Consider the following 17,450-nt stretch of genomic DNA (forward strand, 5'->3'; position numbering starts at 1 on the left):
ATCCTACCAAGTAGCATTCGTACAGCTTCCTTTTTATTATTGTTTTATCATAGCTGACATTTGTCAAAATAAACTTACAGGTACATATTAATATTATATCCTCTGCCATAGAAACTAGGAGAAGATTATGTTATAGTTATAACATTTGTAACTAAAATTGCCAAAACAGGGAATCTGGGCACAAACTACACCCCACCATGAAACAATTGAAGCCGTTACTCAAGATTAACTATACATTCAAGTATTTGTGGCACTTGTAACAATTCTTTAGGGAAGTTAGATAAATTTTTGTACAAAAGGACAGGTTTTTCAGTTTTTTAATGATTTTTCTATTATTCTTAATCTTTAGATCCCTAAGCTTAGACACTCCTTGTAAAGCCTCTCATTGACTGCGTCCTTGTGATCATTAGACTTTAGACTTTAATCTTTTAAACCGTTGAAAAAGAAAACTGAGCAGCATCCAATGACCTATTTCAGTGTTTGTAACTTAATAACAGTTATGTCAACTAAATTAGTACAATAAACCTATAATAATTAATCTTCTGTGTTGCTATTAAGATTAGATACATGTTTAATTGTTTAAGATACTTCCTTTCCTACAAGTGTAGCTATTACTCAACATAGACATGTATGGTACTTGCTAAGAATTGTTTAAAGATATTCAGTTTTGTCAATTAGTAAAAGAGAAGCACAGCTTTTCAGTTTTTATGGTTGTTCTATTCTGCACAACGGCACTGTTAACATTGTAAGCCTTAATGGCAACCCAGAACTTGATTTGTAAACAAGATATACACCTGCTTGACATTATATCCCTAATATGCCACTATTGTTTAGTGCAAATTTATAGTGATAAGCTAAAGTAAACATTATGAACAGGTAGCTATGAATAATCAATGTTGAAACATGGAAAATTGGAAACGTTATAAGACTCTTTTACAGATCCAATGCAGTTACAATAATGTAGTTAAGATTGTGTGTTGCACACTTCCTGCTTGCCATATCCATTGAGTACAAATAGAGATCTGTGAGTGTTTAACATGCTACGTAATTTGTTTGACTCTTGTTTTTCAATGATCTCTATTCCCATGTTTTAGTTGTTTACACCAGTTTTAAATGTTGTATGTGATTTCTGGAAGCATTCGTTTCTTAAAAGTGTGGTTCATGTAAATTTTTAACACAAAAATAATTAAAAACAGAATGCAAAAATTAATAGTAACATTTATACCATGTATCTATACAATCAATTCTAGAATTACATCTATTATACTGTTACAGTAATTTCATTGGTGAGTCTGGAATTATGTACTAAAACACAATGTTGCTACTGTTCATAGTAAGTACGTAAAAATAAGTTACAATCAATGCTGCCATAAAACTCCTGTTATCAACAGTGTTTAGTTGGATAAAAATGTCTTTCATTATTAGTCACATAGTTATATGATGTTAGGTAGGTCACAATAGTATCCAAAATTATGAGACCGTGTGAACATGTCAACGTTGCTACTGAGTGGGAAAAATGGAACCATAAAGTCATCATGCTGATGTCCTATGGTGGGAACAGTTACTGGTATATCATTAGGATACTCTGCATCAGGGTGTCGCTCCAGCCATTCATCAAACATACAATCTACCATGACATGGTGAGGCATGAAAAGAGGATCATTTGGTGATGATACCACATCATCCATTTGTCCTCTCTTATCAAGAGGAAGATTTGTGGCGAGATCACCTGCCCCAGTAATGGTATGAACCTAAACAAGAAAAGTGAAATTATTAATACACAATGATAAAAAATCATGCAGTACTTACCGTGCCATGCATCTGTTGTTTAAGTGCAATCAATCGAGAGCCATTTGACTTTGTGAGGGAACATTCAGGGTCAAAAGTGGGGGAACAAAAACACATTCTGTCTTTACGGCATCTACGTATATTAAAGTTAACATTAGCATCAACAAAACTTCGATAGTTTCTTCGTGATAGAAAATTATAAGGTGGTCTTTCATATCTTCCAAAAGTCATGGCACGATTTACTTGTCGACTTGTAGGCCAGTCAGGATTGTTGCTACTGCAAGGGTTAGTTCCTGTGAATGGGCAACGTTGAAGGGGACCAGTGTTAACATTTGGATCACAAATCTGAAAGAATTTTTGCCAACATATTGTGTTCCATCCATCACCAACAATATCTCCAAATACACGAGGAAAACCACTGACATTCCTTGTTGCCCCAAGCCTCTTTTCAGTAAAGAGATCATCTGACAGTATTCCAGTAGATCTTTGAATTTCAATTCGCCAGTCCCAGTAAGGTAGCCTGAAAGTGTGATAGTCCAAGTGTCCCATGCTCTTTAACATGTGTTGTATTTCCCACTCAAACAACAAGTGAAAGTATTTGTGCCAAGTTGTGAATGCAGGTCCGGCATGAGCATAATCCAAACGAATTGATACATCTAAAATGTAATATGACATTAATGTCTGTACATTTATGTATTAGTATTAAAAAGTCAATTAACAAGTGCAGAAATGTATGTGACCATAATTCAAGTTTTGAGCCATCAAATTACATCATAATACACATATGCAAGTATCACTGCATGCAGATACAATGGATGCTTACTACATACTTATTTACATTACCTGGTGTAGCAGAATCTTTTGAAGCAAAGTGGTGAAGCCACACAAACAAATTATAAAGTGATACATTACTCATGCGGAGATTTGTGGTTCCTGGAACTGCCTCTTCTAATACAGCCACGTACCCTGAGTCAAATGAACGTGACTGAACAATAGTATCAATGAATTCAGCCCAGTCACTATCAGTGTATGTAGCAAGTGGTCGTCGGGGAAGAACTTGTGACTCAGAGCAATCAGGTCCATAGTGACCAAACTTACACCGACTACAGTCATATCCCGCATAATTTCCATTGCACTTACAGACCTGTGAAGAGAAACCACAGTAATATACATGTCAGTACAACTAGCAATTGTACAATTATTATAATAACAGTCAATTATAGTAGAGTCATGCATAGGATCTTTTTAAGTATCAGTACTAACCTTGGTGAAGTAGTGAGGCCAATTGCGACGCACATCAGCACTGTTTATGTCATATCCAGGCAAGTTCAAATCAGTGCACTGTCCCCTACCAGCATCCTGTCCACACACACCATCACTTGTAGTTGGACAACACTCCAAGTTTTCTAGACTTGTAACATCACTGCATGCTCTTGGTATTTGACCATAAGCCTCCTGCCCCAACAGACATAGCAAGGCAATGGCCATGAAAGAAACTTGACCACTTTGCATTTTAACTACAGTGTACAAAAATAAGTTGAAATAGCTACTGTAACACTCAATATGTAAGAGATAGACTAAATGTTATTTAGTTATTTATTTATTTATTAAAACTTTACAGTGTATGTGGTTGATAATTGATGTCATTTCACATGCATTGTATAGCTAGCTTTTCACATTAGCGCATAATTTGTGAGGCTGTAATTAGTAGAGATGGCCTCTATAATATATGCCTAATGAGACTCACCCATATACATATGTAGCACTCACCTAGTAGCTAGCTTCAGTTGACGAGAGAAATAGTTAAGCCTTCAATTGATATTCCCACGATAGCTAATGAATCCAGAAGTTTTCAGTTACGCTGCAGTTTGTACTCATGATTTTGTCTAATGTTCCACGCTTTATATACTTAGTGTTTGCATTTTATGCGTGGGCTACAGGATATCCTGCTACCTAGCTACCTCATCCAATTTATTTTGAAAACTTCCGTCGCAAATCTGGAGTAATTCGTGTGCGTGGGTTGTATGACAACGTGATCTAAACTTCAATTTAAACTTTCTAAAGATTTTAAGGCTTTGCAGTACAAGTACTGCCTGGTCCTATATATACACTTAACAGCGTGGCTAAAGATTTCGTCTTAGCTGAATCATAGTGTACTTTAGCTACCATGCACTGGTGTGGCCACTAAATTGAAAACATCTCAGCAAACCGTTCATACCTTTGCCATTACCGGACATGAAAAAGTAAATGCTTTTCCAAAAGCACATACATGGCAATCCATAGTTTGACTTGTGAATAATCAGTTGAATCTTTTTGGAATGTAATTGTATATTGGATCATCTAGTTTGTTTGTGTGTGCTTTATTTGTTTATTAGTCTCCTTGCTATTTCTGCATGTGCTGTGCTTTTCAGTGGCGGATCCTGGGAGGAGGGAGGGAAAGGTAAAACGGGCATGTGCCCCCTTTCCCACTTCCCATTCCATCATCCCTCTGAAGAAAAATTGCATACAAGATCGAGATACTCTATAATGGAGCAGTCACAGTGTTCATGAGGCAGTGTAGCTTAACTATGAAGCTGTGACTAAAGGTTCTTTATATACTTTATAGTAAATACATTTGGTGAAGGGTAGTCATTATTGCTGTGACTTGTATATATAGTTAGCTAGCTACGTATGGCACACTGGTAACTACACACTTGCTTCTCAATATAAGAGAGTTGTTGACAGCTATTATAATTGCATCAATTAAGAGATTTAAGAGACCATAGCATGCAATTTTAAAGGTATGATATAGTTTCACATCTAATTGCCATTCTTTCCTAAACAAATATGAATACTGACTCGTATTCAGTATGATACAGTGAAGCCTCTCTAATCAGACGCTCATGGGAATAAGGAAATTGTGTAAAAATGGCACATTATTGATTATTAAAAATGTCAGATTATTGTAAGATATGTTGTGTAAATAAAGAACTTTTGGCATAGTTAATTTGACTGCAAATGAAACCATGCAGATGCAAGTTCTAATCTCGTGCTGGCTAATTTTATTGAGAAAAAAGTTTAAATGTTTCAATGTGTTCTCTGTACTGCAATCAAAACATTGCTATACTTACGTAGGTGATTTTTCAGCAAGCAATAATATATGGTTATGCAAACAATTATCTACGCAGTTTTATCAGCTCTTGTGAGTCAGAAATTACGGAGACCAGTAGACTTTTGTTCTCTACTCCTTCATATAAACTTCTATCTCAGTAATACTGCATATTTTCAAAAATATATCATTGAATACTGCCCAGTTTTCATCTTCAAAGATTTTAAGACTGGAATCTAAAAGCTACTGAATGATCACAAGGATTCTAGAATGTTTTAAAAGGAGCGTAAACATAGGAGTATAATGATTATAAGGAATAGAACAATAAAAAACTGAAAAACTTGTATTCTTATTAAAGACAAAAATATTTAATTTATGTGAAGATTTCTTAAAAGTGCCATAAATGCATAAGCAAAGTTAATATTGTGTAAAGGCTTCACTTATTTCATGGTAGAAAAGGATGTATCTTAAACAATCTAACATGCATCATATCCTAATAGGAACACAGAAGGTCAATTACTACTAGGTGTGTTGTACTAATTTAGTTGACATAACTGTTATTTTACAAGTACCACAAATACCTGAATAAAGTTAATATGAGGAAATTAAGGGCTTCACCTGTTCTATGGTAGGACAGGATGTATCCTAAGCATGCATTATTTCCTAGTAGTAATACAGAATGTCAATTATTACTAGTTTTAATTCAGTATCAAAGACATTTTTATTCAGGGCCATGTAATGTATGGGTATACATGTACATCCTGCTCTATACTGCTGCAGTAGTGTGACTGTTATAGTAAGCATGCAGGAAGTATGTAACACACAATCTTAACCATTTTATTGTAACTAGGTGGGATCTGTATAAAAATCTTATAACGTTTCCAAATTTCCATGTTTCAAGATTGATTATTCATAGCTACCTGTTCATAATGATTACTTTAGCTTATCACTATAAATTTACACTAAACAATAGTGGCATATTAGGGATATAATGTCAAGAAGCACTGTGATAAAGGTGGGATATAAGATGGTATTTCCAGTGGCTTATTGAATACAAATAAGCCTTAATATAAACAATGTATTATACTCATGTTATACTTTAGTATAATGCATACTATACTATTACATATATGGTTTCAGTTTATTTACCACATTACCTGAAATAGCTTATATCAAATATAATGCCCACACTATACCATCACATATATGGTTTCAGTATGTTTAACACATTAACTAAAGCCTTACATGTGATTGTTAGTATACTACAGGTTATATCAAGCTTTTTTGTATTCAATAAGCCACTGGATATACCATCTTATATCCCTCTTTTTTCATAGTGAAGGTGATTATCTTGTTTACAAGTCTAGTTCTGGGTTGCCATTAAGGCCTACAATGTTAACAGTGCAGTTGTGTACAATAGAACAACCATAAAAACTGAAAAAGCTGTGCTTCTCTTTTACTAATTGACAAAAATATCTTTAAACAATTCTTAGCAAGTACCATACATGTCTATATTGAGTAATGGCTACACTTGTAGGAAAGGAAGTATCTTATACAATTAAACATGCATCATATCTTAATAGCAACACAGAAGATTAATTATTATAGGTTTATTGTACTAATTTAGTTGACATAACTGTTATTAAGTTACAAACACTGAATTACGTAGGTCATTGGATGCTGCTCAATTTTCTTTTTCAATGGTTTAAAAGATTAAAGTCTAAAGTCTAATGATCACAAGGATGCAGTAAATAAGAGGCTTGACAAGCAGTGTCTAAGCTTAGGAATCTAAAGATTACAAAGAATAGAAAATCTTTTAAAAAAACTGAAAAACCTGTCCTTTTTTACTAAAATTTATCTGACTTCCTGTTACAAGTGCCACAAACACCTGAATATAGTTAATGTTGAGTAACGGCTTCATTTATTTCATGGTTGGGTGTAGTTTGTGCCCAGATTCCCTGTTTTGGCAGTTTCAGTCACAAATAATATAACTATAATATAATCTTCTCCTAGTTTCTATGGCCGAGGATATATGTACCTGTAAGTTTATTTTGACAAATGTCAGCTATGATAAAACAATGATAAAAAGGAAGCTGTACGAATGCTACTTGGCAGGATAATTAATCATGATTATCAGAACTTTACAGTGACCAGCACTGAATATCTGACAGCAATTTGTGCTGCAGCCTTTAGATTACCTTATACCATCCATGATATACTGTAGCCCTGACTGTACAGTAAAATTATGCCTTTGATGCTGAATTAGTACAATATTCAGCTAGAAATATTTTATATTCTGCTATTAGGATATGATGCATGTTTGATTGTTTAGGACACATCTTTTTCTACCACAGAACAAGTGAAGTCCTTATTCAATATTGATTTTATCCAATCATTTATGTCACTAGCGAATTCTTTAAGGAAGTTAGATATAATTTCATCAGTTTTGATGATTATTGCATTTTTTAATCTTTAGACTCCTATATAGCTATGTATACTCATTGTAAAGCCTCCTAGACTCTTTGTGATCTTTAGACTCTAACCATTTAAACCCTTGAAGATAAAAATCTAGTGTGCTAATTGCCTCAAGAGTTGTTTATATCCCACACAAATGAACATGTGGAAAGGGAGCCATCAAAATTAATGATATCATATTATCCTTACTCACTTATTGCAAAGTCATGATGTCACAACAATTATTTACACAATTAATTATGGTAGCCAGGATAGTTGAATAAACTATATGTTAATATGAGTATCCATTTCTTTAGCTTTAGGAAACTAGACCAGTGGCAATTAGATCTCATTTCCTTTTAATTTGCCTATCATGGAAATACTCCAAATCACTTGATGCAATTTTTTCAGTAGCCATTTGTGGTTTCCAAAAGGCTCTCATAGCTGTATAGCTAGCAGTGAATCATATATAGGAATCAATACCTACGTAGCTCATCATAACAAGTCATATATACATCACGTTATTCTATTGAATGTACAATGATATACAGAACCCCGTAACAAGCTGGGAAGTCTCTCTCATGTGGACTCTTCACTGCAGAGGTAGCTACAGAAATGCAAGCGACTTTGTGCTTTAGCTAACTACTCTAAACTAACAATTTTTTTTTTTGCAATTTAAACACATCATACAACAACTATGCATAAAAACTTAAGTAATATAAAGTACACAGGATGTGATACCACAAAGTTCCATGCATTGTTAACCAAAACAATTAAACCATTACAGCATGATCTATCCCATTCATCTTACTACACAAGTCTCTATCATAGATCATAGTGTGTGTATGTGTGTGTGTGCGTTTGTGTGTGTGTGTGTATGTGTGTGTGTGTGTGTGTGTGCGTTTGTGTGAGTGTGTGTTTGTGTGCGTGTGTGTACGTTTGTGTGTGTGTGTGTATGTGTGTGTGTGTGTGTGTGTGTGTGTGTGTGTGTGTGTGTGTGTGTGTGTGTGTGTGTGTGTGTGTGTGTGTGTGTGTGTGTGTGTGTGTGTGTGTGTGTGTGTGTGTGTGTGTGTGTGTGTGTGTGTGTGTGTGTGTGTGTGTGTGTGTGTGTGTGTGTGTGTGTGTGTGTGTGTGTTAACTTAACTTAACACAATATTAACTTTGTTATGTATTTATGGCACTTTTAAGAAATCTTCACATAAATTAAATATTTTTGTCTTTAATAAGAAGTGCAGTTTTTGATTTTTCGCTTCCTTATAATCTATATACTCCTAGGTTTAGGCTCCTTTTAAAAGCATTCTAGAATCCTTGTGATCATTCAGTAGCTTTTAGGTTGTAATCTTAAAATCTTTAAAGATAAAAACTGGGCAGTATTCAATGACCTATTTTTGAAGATATGCAGTAGTACTGAGATAGAAGTTTATATGAAGGAGTAGAGAACAAAAGTCTACTGGTCTCTGTAATTGCTGACTCACAAGAGCTGATAAAGCTACGTAGATAATTGTTTACATAACTATATAATATTACTTGCTGAAAAATCACCTACATAAGTATAACAAGGTTTTCATTGCAGTAGAGAGAATACATTGAAACATTAAACTTTTTTTCTCAATGAGATTAGAATTGACATCTGCACGGTTTCATTTTCTGCTTCTAGTCACATTATCTATACCAAAATTTCTTTATTTACACAACATATCAATGTTACAGTTACCATTTAATCATCATTGCTTTGTTCAACAAGGATTTCATATTGTCCATCAAAGTAGTAGATTTTGGTTTGGCTAGTTATTGAACAAGTCATGATGAGATTGATCAAAGAGTCGTGAAAGACTGCAAGTGGAAGTAGAATCAGTTCTCCTGCAGTGAATATGTAGTATTGACAAATGTGCTGAGATCTGCAGAACTTGCTATATACCGTTAGGGATTTATAACCACTTCCAAATGCCAGCATAAGTATAATTAGATTGATTACCACAATGATACATAGCTACCTATTGTGCCCAAAATTATGTGCATACATAATGGCATATCCTTAAGGGACAGTCTGCAGGCTAATCTTCATTTATACCACATTGCTTTGTGATTAAAAATATCAACCGATCAACAAAACTTTATTTTAAAAAACAATTTCTTTTCCAATAAAACCAAGAACAAACATGAATTTGTGATGTTCTCTTACATAATTGTTAGTAGCATCAGTAGAGCATCGCTAAGTAAATATCGAGCAAGTTGTCAAAAGGTTTTAGTCAAAAGTTTTAATTTAATTTATGATTGTAAATCATGACCATGCCACTGATATTCTAGCTGGTGCAAAATTGTTTGTAAATGTGACTGATCTGCAAAAAGGGGTCGTATAGCCTTTTCAAACTTTCAAGTTTCAGAACCTCCTCTTGTGTTTAACCTATCACCTTCAAATTACACTCACTATAGGCTGGGGGTATATACTGTAATGAAATGTCAACTGCACACAAATCAAATGATGGGCTGCCAAGTACATGCTACCAGAAAGACTATAAACCCCTTGTTGCACAAGTGTTATTATAATTATAATATGACAAATATACACAGCAGTTATTCGCTTAAAATTACAATTGTCTTTCCAAAAGTTATGATTTAGGCATAATCATGGATGACACGGGAAAAAAAAGAAATTTCAGGATATTACTTGGTAGGACAATTTAGATATATAGTCAGGGCCACCCAGAGAAATTAAGGGGCCCAGGGCAAAGAGTTAAAGTGGGGCCCCAGAGCATCCAAGCTGTAAGTTGAAGACCAAAGAAAAAAGTCATTACATGCTGACAATGACAATAGCTACCCTTCACCAACCATATATCCATATTTATGAGCTTGCTACACTGCTCCTCTGAAGAATACTGTGACTGTTCTATTAGATTATTTAGGTCTGACAGTATATCGATCTTTTAAACATGTATTCAAGGAACCCTTCATGAGGGCCTCCTGGGGCCCCTTTCAGGCTGAGTCCCAGGGAAAAATGCCCGAGTTGCCCCCCCCCTCCCCCCTGTGGGCGGCCCTGTATATAGTGACAGTTTGCTATCATGTAGAAGATAGTTAATAATGTACAGTAATACAGTTTGCTATCATGTAGAAGATAGTTAATAATGTGTAATTTTATAAGATGCTTTTAACTAGCTAGCCTAACCTGATTGCAGGGACTACAAATATAGTGCTTGAAGTAAGTACTTTTGAGCTGTGTTTTGTCATGATTATCCAAAAAGTCAAAGTAAAGAGAGTTTTTGTGTGAAGAAGTGTTCATAAATAGGAAAACTGTTACAGTAGGGATTTCTGGAATGTAAGTTTGCCAAGATTGAATTTGGAAGCAATTTTAGAGAAATGATTGAGATCTAGAAGTAACTAGCAAGCTGAAGGGACAAAATTAATAATATAAGAACTACATAATTTGTTACATACATACAAGCCTTGTGTAAGGCAATTATATTTATAGTTGTTGTGGCTCCTTTGGCGCATGCCTAGACTACATGTTGCTGCCGGTATTCAAGTCACTACTGAGTTTGAGAATTTTTTCTTCATGTTTTAGTTAGCTACATGCTTCTAATTCCCTTTGGGGATTTAAGCATTTTCACAGGTCCTTAGTGGGATAGCTTTCACAGACTGTAAAAAAGAAAATTAAAACTAGTTGCAGTGGCGGATCTAGGATTTTTAAAAGCGTGTTTCTGAAAATTGGTATAGCTAAATAAGGCATCTGGTGACAATTATCTGGAAAATTTTGAGATTTTAGAAACTCTGAGATCAGATTTCAGGCTATTTTTAGTTAGCAATTAAATGCTTTAAACTGTAAATAGTTACTAAATACTATAGCTAACTATAGGGCAAATATGGTGACTACAAGCTGTAGCTTTGATTGCTCTATTAGAGTAGTTACTTGACTGCTCTATTAGAGTATCTCAATCATTTTTAATGCAGTGGGAGACGAAAAGTGAAGTGTTATTGAGGGTTTAATAGGTATAAATGGTGTTAGTTAAGTGCAACTGCGTGCATGCATGTATGCATGCCACTGGTATATAGTTGTTTGCTATGACAAATTGTCAATACAGCATTGTTTATGTATTGAGAATGCCACTAAGCTAAATTTAAAAGGGGGTTTCTGTCGAAACCCCAGAAACCCATCTGGATCCGCCACTGAGTTGGATTGTAAGGAAATTTTTAATCAAAGAGTAGACCACAAAATGGAAATGGCTATACCTCAAGATTGGTTCTTGAGGTAGCTACTTTTAGTGAAACTCTTGTTAGTAGTAAATAAGGAGGAGAAAACCATCATTATTATAATGAGGCACAAACATTTACATTAACATTAAGGAATCCTCGGTCACATGCGACCACCAGACAGGGTTGGTTAAAAACACCTGGGTGGGCATGGCAAGGGAGCACAAAACATAAAGTAAGTATACATGCATGTACAGATAACTAACTAAAGAGTCAGTCTGGGGAAGCAGGAAACCACTCACGACAATCCCTAGCCATAAATATTCTTTGAAATGCTGTAATACACTTCTGCGAAGCAGAATCTAAAACTTTCCTTAGAGCTGCTTTTGACACTAATATATCCTGGTGAACAAAATGTAACAGGTTCCATAAGTCTTTTACACAAGAAGGCTGGTAGTGGCCTAGAACGCTGATTTCAATAGTTTCGTAATAGATAGAAACATTCAAACGATCTAATTCTGCTAACAGTTGCTGATACTGTACTTTGTTCTGCTTACGTAACCTGGCTGACTGAAGATGGTGTTCTGAATCCAATGGACAGGTCAACATATTGTAAAAGAATCAAGATTCAAATGCATCATAGGCTCAGGCCTAAGCCACTCTGAATTTACTGTGCTATATTGGACTATATCCTGATCTGTGTAAACAAAAGTCTCACGCAGCTAAATAGCTTTGAAGTTACATAGCTAGCTACGTATCTCGGGAACGCTTGAAGCAATTTTGCTCAAATCATATGTGTGGTATGTGGGGTTATTATTATTATTACTGTGTAAACCTCATGCAGAGTATACACTATGAACACAGATAATCATACAAATGAGTGCTATAACAAATCTAATCAAAAACAGCCAAGCTGTAAAAAAAAGTGCGGCCCCCAAAAAGGCCATGGTGAAAAAAGATGTGAAATCCAAGGTGGCGGCCAAGAAATGGCTGTGATGGTAGGTTAATGGTTACATTTTAATAACAACATTTCAGTTGAATTTGGTGCCAAGACCAAGTGGCACAAAATTCACCTGAATTGTCGTTATTAAAATGTAACCATTAACCTACCATCACAGCCATTTCTTGGCCGCCACCTTGGATTTCACATCTTTTTTCACCATGGCCTTTTTGGGGGCCGCACTTTTTTTTACAGCTTGGCTGTTTTTGATTAGATATCACTTCTTTTTGTATTTGTATACTGCAAAGCCGGCCTATGGCTGGCTTTGGGGCTTTTTTAACCCATGTGTTTTTTTCTTTACTACAGGAAGAAGAAAAGAACTTAAAGAAGAATTTTAGTACTTCAATTATTTTTGATTTTATTAGTAATTATACAAATTATATACATATATTTATTACATGCCCATTATTCCCCACAGGATATTTTTTTTGCAGCTGATCTCTCTACTGGGTGACTTGAAATGTAGCTGAACTATATACAGGATGGTTTCTTTGTAGCTGAACTCTTTACAAGGTAACCTCTTCTAGCTGGTCTCTCTACAGGGTATTTTGTTTCTAGTTGAACTCTCTACAGGTGATTTGTTTGCAGCTAAACTCTCTACATGGTGGTTTCCTTGTTGCTGAACTCTCTACAGGGTGTTTTGCTTGTAGCTGAACTCTCTACAGGGTGATTTGTTTCTAGCTTATCTCTCTACAGGTTGATTTGTGTGTAACTGATCTCTCTACAAGCTGATTTGTTTGTAGCTGAATTCTCTGCAAAGTGTTTTGTTTGTAGCTGACCTCTCTTCAGGGTGATTTGTTCCTAGCTGATCTCTCTACAGGGTGATTTTTTGTAACTGACCTCTCTTCAGGGTGATTTGTTTCTAGCTGATCTCTCTACAGGGTGATTTTTTGTAGCTGACCTCTCTTCAGGGTGATTTGTTTCTACCTGATTGCTCTGCAGGTTGATTTGCTTGTAGATGAACTCTCTACAGGGTAACTTGCTTGTAGCTGAACTCCTTACTTTGTGTCTAGTTTCTAGCTGATCTCTCTACAGGGTGATTTGTTTGTAGCTGAACTCCTTACATTGTGTGTAGTTTCTAGCTGATCTCTCTACAGGGTGATTTGTTTGTAGCTGAACTCCTTACATTGTGTGTAGTTTCTAGCTGATCTCTCTACAGGGTGATTTGTTTGTAGCTGATCTCTATACAAGTTGATTTGTGTGTAGCTGATCTCTCTGCAGGGTGATTTGTTTGTAGCCGATCTCTCTACAAGGTAATTTGTTTGTAGCTGAACTATCTATAAGGTGATTTGTATGTAGCTAATCTCTCTGCAGATTGATTTGTTTTAGCTGAACTCTGATTTGTTTTTAGCTTATCTCTGTACAGGTTGATTTGTGTGTAACTGATCTCTCTACAAGCTGATTTGTTTGTAGCTGATCACTCTGCAGGTTGATTTGTTTCTAGATGATCTCTCTACAGGTTGATTTGTTTGTTGCTGATCGCTCTAAAGGTTGATTTGTTTGTAGCTGAACTCTCTGCAAAATGTTTTGTTTGTAGTTGATCTCTCTACAAGGTGATTTTTTGTAGCTGACCTCTCTTCAGGGTGATTTGTTTCTAGCTGATATCTCTACAGGGTGATTTTTTGTAGCTGACCTCTCTTCAGGGTGATTTGTTTCTAGCTGAATGCTCTACAGGTTGGTTTGTTTGTAGCTGAACTCTCTACACGGTGATTTGCTTGTAGCTGAACTCCTTACATTGTGTCTAGTTTCTAGCTGATCTCTCTACAGGGTGATTTGTTTGTAGCTGATCTCTCTACAAGTTGAATTGTGTGTAGCTGATCTCTCTGCAGGTTGATTTGTTTGTAGCTGATCTCTCTACAATGTAATTTGTTTGTAGCTGAACTGTCTAAAAGGTGATTTGTTTGTAGCTGATCTCTCTGCAAGTTGATTTGTTTTAGCTGAACTCTCTACAGGGTGATTTATCTGTAGCTGAACTCTTTACATTGTGTGTAGTTTCTAGCTGATCTCTCTACAGGGTGATTTGTTTGTAGCTGATCTCTCTACAAGTTGATTTGCGTGTAGCTGATCTCTCTGCAGGTTGATTTGTTTGTAGCCAATCTCTCTATAGGGTAATTTGTTTGTAGCTGAACTCTCTATAAGGTGATTTGTTTGTAGTTGATCTCTCTGCAGGTTGATTTGTTTTAGCTGAACTCTCTACAGGCTGATTTGTTTGTAGCCGATCTCTCTACAGGGTAATTTGTTTGTAGCTGAACTCTCTACAAGTTGATTTGTGTGTAGCTGATCTCTCTGCAGGTTGATTTGTTTGTAGCCGATCTCTCTACAGGGCAATTTGTTTGTAGCTGATCTCTCTACAGGGTGATTTTTTTGTAGCTGACCTCTCTTCAGGGTGATTTGTTTCTAGCTGATATCTCTACAGGGTGATTTTTTGTAGCTGACCTCTCTTCAGGATGATTTGTTTCTAGCTGATCGCTCTACAGGTTGGTTTGTTTGTAGCTGAACTCTCTACACGGTGATTTGCTTGTAGCTGAACTCCTTACATTGTGTCTAGTTTCTAGCTGATCTCTCTACAGGGTGGTTTGTTTGTAGCTGATCTCTCTACAAGTTGAATTGTGTGTAGCTGATCTCTCTGCAGGTTGATTTGTTTGTAGCCGATCTCTCTACAAGGTAATTTGTTTGTAACTGAATTGTCTATAAGGTGATTTGTTTGTAGCTGATCTCTCTGCAGGTTGATTTGTTTTAGCTGAACTTTCTACAGGGTGATTTGTTTGTAGCTGAACTCCTTACATTGTGTGTAGTTTCTAGCTGATCTCTCTACAGGGTGATTTGTTTGTAGCTGATCTCTCTACAGGGTGATTTGTTTCTAGCTTATCTCTCTACAGGTAGATTTGTGTTGATTTGTTCATTGCTGATCGCTCTAAAGGTTGATTTGTTGCAGCTGAACACCCTGCAAAGTGTTTTGTTTGTAGCTGATCACTCTAAAGGGTAATTTGTTTGTAGCTGAACTCTCTCCACAGTGACTTGTGTGTAGCTGAATTCTGTGTAACTGAATTCTCTAGAGAGTGACTTAATTGTAGCTGAATTCTCTACACAGTGCATGACTTGTTTATAGCTGAACTTTCTTCAGTGTGACTTGTAATGTTCTGAATCTCTATAGTGATATATTTGCTTAACTCTCCACATGGTGACTGTCTTCTTGCTGAACTGTCTATAAGATTAACTGTTTGCAGCTGAACTCCCTACAGAATAACTTGTGATGTAATAAAATTCTATAATGGAATAAATAAATTAGCCGAATGCTCTATTAGGGTGACTGTTCTATTAGAGTATCTCGATCTCGCATTTGCTACACGGAGTTGGCTTTCGAATCATGACTCAGTGGTTTGTAATCCGATTCTTCTGTACTACTGCAAGGACTTTCTATGAAGATTATTCCAGCTATACACCGATTTTCAGCTCATTGCTCTAAGCGGTTTGCCTAGTAGGCGTGAAAACTAATACTTTTTATTCATAAAAATCGATCGCGTAATTGTGACACAGGTTGGGTTTTGTCTCATATCTCCGTGGTCTTTATCTCGATTCCTTTCAAACCACCAAAAGGCACTCCTACGATGGTTACTCCATCTACATAGCAATTTTCAACTCATTCCATGAAGCGGTTTACCCTGTAGGCGTGACAACAAATCGATCTTGTTTTACGCGAATAATCGGTCATAACTCCTGAACCATTCATCGGATTTGTACCAAATTTGATGCTAGGATTCGTCGTTGGACTCCCTTTCTGTGTGCCAAATTTCAAGGCGATCGGAGTACGCGTTTGCTTGTTATAGCAATTTTTGCAAGTGTGCGAAAAGACGAAGAAGAAGAAGAAGAAGAATAAGAAGAAAAAAAAAACGAAGAAAAAAAAACGAAACTTTGGCAGCTCGTATCTCGGAAATGGCTTGAGCGATTTCCTTCAAATTTGGAATGTAGACTCCCTTGGCTGGCGGGCAACTGTGTAGCAAATTTGGTTCCAATCAGATTAGTGATCACCGAGATACAAAGGTGGGAAAATGACGTTTTCGTTCTTCCTGTCAATATACTCACGGGTGTGGCGCGCCGGCTTCTTGGGCCGCACGACACACTACCGTGTGTCTTGATAGTGTTCTAGTTTATCTTTAAATTCATCTAAATTGTTAATCATCACCAGTGACTCAGGGAGATTATTCCACATCTTGGTAGTTGAAGGTAGGTAGGTAGGAGTGTGCAAAGGTTTCAGTTCTGATGGAAGGGATGGTATAGCGACAGGAGTGACCTCGTGTGACTGAATCCAATGGTGTCAAGCTTATGGTGGTTTCGACAAGAGTCTTCTCAATTTTGTAAAACAATAATGCACCTATCAATGTAATCCCCGACTACCACTAATACGGGCTGAGGTGGGAGAAGGTGGGGATTTGCATCAATGAAAATTACAATTCGCCACCTACTGGAGAAGTACTAGCGATGCAAACCCCGACCAAGCCTCGACCTACAAACCCCGGGAATACTGGAGCTAGGAGGGGATTTGTGCGACCGTGTGGCGTTAGTCTAGTGATGAGTTAGTTTGAGTGGATTCTAGTATGAAAGTAATAGCTAGCACCCGAGACACTTGCACCCGAGACACCCCTTCCTATAAACTGAAAGTACACACCTTGCTGTCTGAGTGAATTTCTTTAGTGAAGACAAATCCCCACTATATATGTCGGGGAAATTTAGCGATCAATTCCCCCACCATCCCCGACCTTCCCCACCCCCAGCCCGTATTAGTGGTAGTCGGGCATTACATTGATAGGTGCATAATAGTTTTAGGCAAGCTCGCCTGTTTGCTAGTGTGGGCCAGGATAAATGGTTTAACATACTTGTAACATTACTGCATCGGGAGTAGTCATTCATCACAAATCGTGCCATATTACGCTGTAT

General features: G+C 36.4%; 1 protein-coding gene across 1 annotated transcript; it reads right to left on the bottom strand.

Moving 5' to 3' along the window:
- Positions 1 to 1,128: 1,128 nt before the first annotated feature.
- LOC136245455 (tyrosinase-like) lies at positions 1,129 to 3,658 on the bottom strand. The gene is made up of 5 exons (XM_066036984.1): positions 3,559 to 3,658; positions 3,052 to 3,305; positions 2,632 to 2,932; positions 1,810 to 2,444; positions 1,129 to 1,751 (listed from the first exon to the last, which is right to left on the bottom strand). The coding sequence occupies exons 2-5, from the start codon at positions 3,298 to 3,300 to the stop codon at positions 1,434 to 1,436; spliced, it is 1,503 nt and encodes a 500-aa protein (XP_065893056.1). The 5' UTR covers positions 3,301 to 3,305; positions 3,559 to 3,658; the 3' UTR covers positions 1,129 to 1,433.
- Positions 3,659 to 17,450: the final 13,792 nt, after the last annotated feature.

The sequence above is a fragment of the Dysidea avara genome, chromosome 2, assembly GCF_963678975.1.
Source record: "Dysidea avara chromosome 2, odDysAvar1.4, whole genome shotgun sequence".
NCBI classification, from domain to species: Eukaryota; Metazoa; Porifera; class Demospongiae; order Dictyoceratida; family Dysideidae; genus Dysidea; species Dysidea avara.

Bases quoted from the DNA above. Each gene is read 5' to 3' on its own strand.
- LOC136245455 (XM_066036984.1), bottom strand. From the start codon at position 3,300: ATGCAAAGTGGTCAAGTTTCTTTCATGGCCATTGCCTTGCTATGTCTG. The intron at 2,933-3,051 runs GTTAGTACTGAT...TTCTCTTCACAG, and splicing joins GGCCTCACTACTTCACCAAG to GTCTGTAAGTGCAATGGAAA. The intron at 1,752-1,809 runs GTAAGTACTGCA...TTTCTTGTTTAG, and splicing joins AACAACAGATGCATGGCACG to GTTCATACCATTACTGGGGC.